This window comes from Varanus komodoensis, unplaced genomic scaffold (assembly GCF_004798865.1).
Source record: "Varanus komodoensis strain SLA01 unplaced genomic scaffold, ASM479886v1 scaffold1394, whole genome shotgun sequence".
NCBI classification, from domain to species: domain Eukaryota; kingdom Metazoa; phylum Chordata; class Lepidosauria; order Squamata; family Varanidae; genus Varanus; species Varanus komodoensis.
Window position 1 is genome coordinate 11,004 of NW_025335405.1, and position 3,328 is coordinate 14,331.

The 3,328-nt window shown below is 52.8% G+C and overlaps 1 gene segment (V, D, J or C); it reads right to left on the reverse strand.

Annotated features, from left to right (window-relative positions):
- The window catches only part of LOC123019806, a 2,548-nt gene extending 553 nt beyond the window's left edge, over window positions 1-1,995 (reverse strand). Inside the window, 1 exon segment of the V gene segment in view lies at window positions 1,927-1,995. Within this exon segment, the coding sequence occupies window positions 1,927-1,972 (46 nt within the window).
- Between the last annotated feature and the right edge of the window lie 1,333 nt (window positions 1,996-3,328).

Consider the following 3,328-nt stretch of genomic DNA (forward strand, 5'->3'; position numbering starts at 1 on the left):
GTTTCCTCCAGGCACTTCCATTTATATCAGTCCTCTGAGCTGATGGGTGGGGCGTATTGGTTCGGCCTGCATGTAAATCAGCTCCCACCTCATGGGTCCTGCTGCTCGTGGGGCCACGTCTGGGCGAATGGGGCTTAGATCCCCTGACTTCTAGTTTGTTGAAGTAGCAACAGGCTTCAAACCCGGTGGAAGCACTTTGCAGAAGGCTTCCTCTGTGTTGATGAACTGGTAGTCACCTGAACCTGCAAAGCCTCCACCGGCCCTACTGCGCAACAGAAATAAATTGTCACACATTCATTCCTCTGCTTCATTAATTAATTTGTATTCTTGCGGTCTGTTAGCATAATGCACTCTCTGGAAACTGCTTTCTTTCTATCTCTGGAAATGGCTTCCATTCAATTTCCTGGGTTGTGTGCCATTTATACCCAAAATATGCCCCCTTTGGCTTTCCTTACATACTGTTCTTCTCCTCTTCCTGCACTGCTGTATTTCAATACTTTCCTCCCTTCGGAATAGTAGAATTTCTAAGCAAATATATTCAGAAGTGCAGCTTTCTAGGCTAAGGCTGCCCTCTGCTGGCTGCACGCATGGATGCAGGCACAGTTCAGGGCCTGCAGGGTTTCCCATCCTTCCTTCTTCTTTCCCTGGAGCAGAGCAGCATGTTCAAAGCATGGGGAGCCTCTTTTGTTCAGCAATCTGAGCGCAAAGAGGAATTCTGAATGTGAAGAATTATTGCAGTTTTTCTTTCTTGGCAGGGTCAGACCATGAGAGTTTGGAGCTCCCACACGGAACGCAGATGCTCCCTCACACAACCTCCCAGCTCACACGTGGGGATGCCGCCTTCATATTGTGGAGGTGCAGAAATAGTTCTAGATCTTGAGAGCTTACGGAAGTGTGGATTTCAATACCATGTGAGAAGGTGCCTGTCTTCATTCCTGGTTCTCTCTTAAGTATTAATCCGTCATATTTTGGTTCCACCTTCTTCCCACTGAGGAACTCAAGGTAGCTTTCAGAATTCCTTACTGCAGACGGAAACAGCATGAAGCCTAGAAGTGGGTGGGAGGGTATTGTGGGAGCCCCTAAAGTAACCGGACAGCAGCCTGGTTAACTGCAGCCAAAAGCAGAGTCCGCCCAAACAAAGCAACTGACATGACAGTGATCCCGTCTGTCATCACTCGGGCAAGGGGCACCTGAGCACCACCAGGGACGCTCCTGCTCCTGCTCCTGTTCCTTTGCCCCTGCCCAGTTTGCTGAGGCTTCATGCTTCTATTTCCAGAAAATACGTGCTCAATGCTGTCCCACAGGCCAAGCCACAGTATCTTCCTTGGGGAAATGGCCTTGAAGTGGGAAAGGAGGTGAGAGAGTCATCACCTCAGTGTGAATGCCTTTGTTACTCTGAGCTGGTACTTGCATTGCTTACAGGATGAGCACAGGCTGTGTGAGGGAACCGGAGAGGAGGTTTTTGTCGCACTTCCCCATCAGAGCGCATCACTGTGCCAACTGCCAGCTGCTGCCACTGCCATAACCTGCTCCGCAGTAATAATCGGCCTCGTCCTCTGCCTGGACTCCAGAGATGGTCAAAATGCCACTGTTTGTGGTGGTGTCCTTGGAGCCAGAGAAGCGAGCGGGGACCCCCGAGGCTTGGTACTTGTTGGAATCTGAGTAATACCGCAAGAGGAATCGTGGGGGGCTGCCAGGCTTCTGCTGGTACCACGTTACATTGTAGCCACTGACACTGACTCCGCTGCTGAAGGCGCAGGAGAGTTTCGAAGTGCCCTGCAGGGACACGGATGCGGACGGAGGCTGAGTGAGCACCAGCTGGGAGCGGGAACCTGGGAGAAGAGAAGGGGAGAGAGCGTCACATCAGCACCAGCCTCAGACTCATCTTAAATTTGGGAAGGTCGGAGGGTGTGGAGCCTGCCCCACCTGTGCCCCACATCACTAGGAGGCTGAGAACGGGAGCCCAGAACATGGCGGAGAGATCCGAGTCCCCAGCAGTACGAGAAGGAAGGCCTAAGCACTGCCGTTTCCTCCAGGCACTTCCATTTATATCCATCCCCTGAGCTGATGGGCGGGGCGTATTGGTTCGGCCTGCATGTAAATCGGCTCCCATCTCATTGGTTCCGCTGCTCACGGAGCCATTTCTGAGCAAATGCGGCTATGATCCCTTGACTTTGCATTGGGTGTCTCCAACCTCCTGGCATGACTAAGTAGAAACAGGCTTCAATCGCACCTGAAGTGCTCTGCAGAAGGGTTCCCCAGTGTGCTGAAGAGTGGTCACCTGAACCGGCACACCCTTCCCGGGCCCTCGTGCACAATACAAAGCAAACTTTATATTTATACACGCATGTATGCATGCATTATTGATTTAAAACTCTTGCCTTCCATCCACTACCAATCGGCCTCTGAACAGTCCGACTATAAAACAAAGAAAAGCACAGCATTGGTTCTGTACATCATCTCTCTGGAAAATGGCTTCCATTGGATTTCCCGGATGTGTTTTCAGTGTCACTTAAATTTGGCCCATGTTGACTCTCCTTTGATATTGTTCTTCTCCCCTTCCAATGATGCAGCATATGAATATTTCCAGAGGTGGACGAATCACACAGCTCTGATTTGGGCAGCGATTTGGGCGATGCAAATGGCCCCGTGTGTCTTGGGATGGCAACATGAGCCCATGTCTGTAATGGACATGGCTGATCTGCAGAGGCCTTCACAGTCTTGGGACTTGGGGCACCGGGAGGAACGGCGTGATTTGCCTGCTCCCTGCCAGGGTTCCCAGAAGAGGATGCAATTTCCGCTCCGAGGGAAGCCTCCAACCCGCGCAGGGCCAACTCCCGTTGCAACGCAAGCGGCCCCTTCAGAGAGGGCCTCTTTGTCACTGGTTTTGGTGCTTTCTGCCCTTAAAGGGAGGGAAGGAGTCAAATGCCACCCCCCGATCAGGGATGATCGCTTGCGCATGAGTTCCCGCGTAGTTCGGCCTTACGTAGAGAAGGGGAACTGATATGCCTGGGCCACCTGCATTCACACCATGTGGGTCACCAGTAGTTTGATGCGAGGAGTGACTCCCCCCCCCCCGGGATTTATTCTGACTGAGCCACCGTTGAATTCTGTTTGCCGTGATATGGCCTGAAGGCCCCTGGGGAAGAGCACGGGGCCTCGGGGCGCGTCCTTCGCTGAGCCCTTCACTGCGCAACTGCAGGCGCTGCTACGGCTGCGATGGTGCGGCAGTGCTGGCCCCGGAGTGAAGGCACAGGTTTTTGCCTCCCTGCCCCATTGGAGCACATCACTGTGCAAACTGAAAGGTGCTCCCACTGCCATAGTGAGA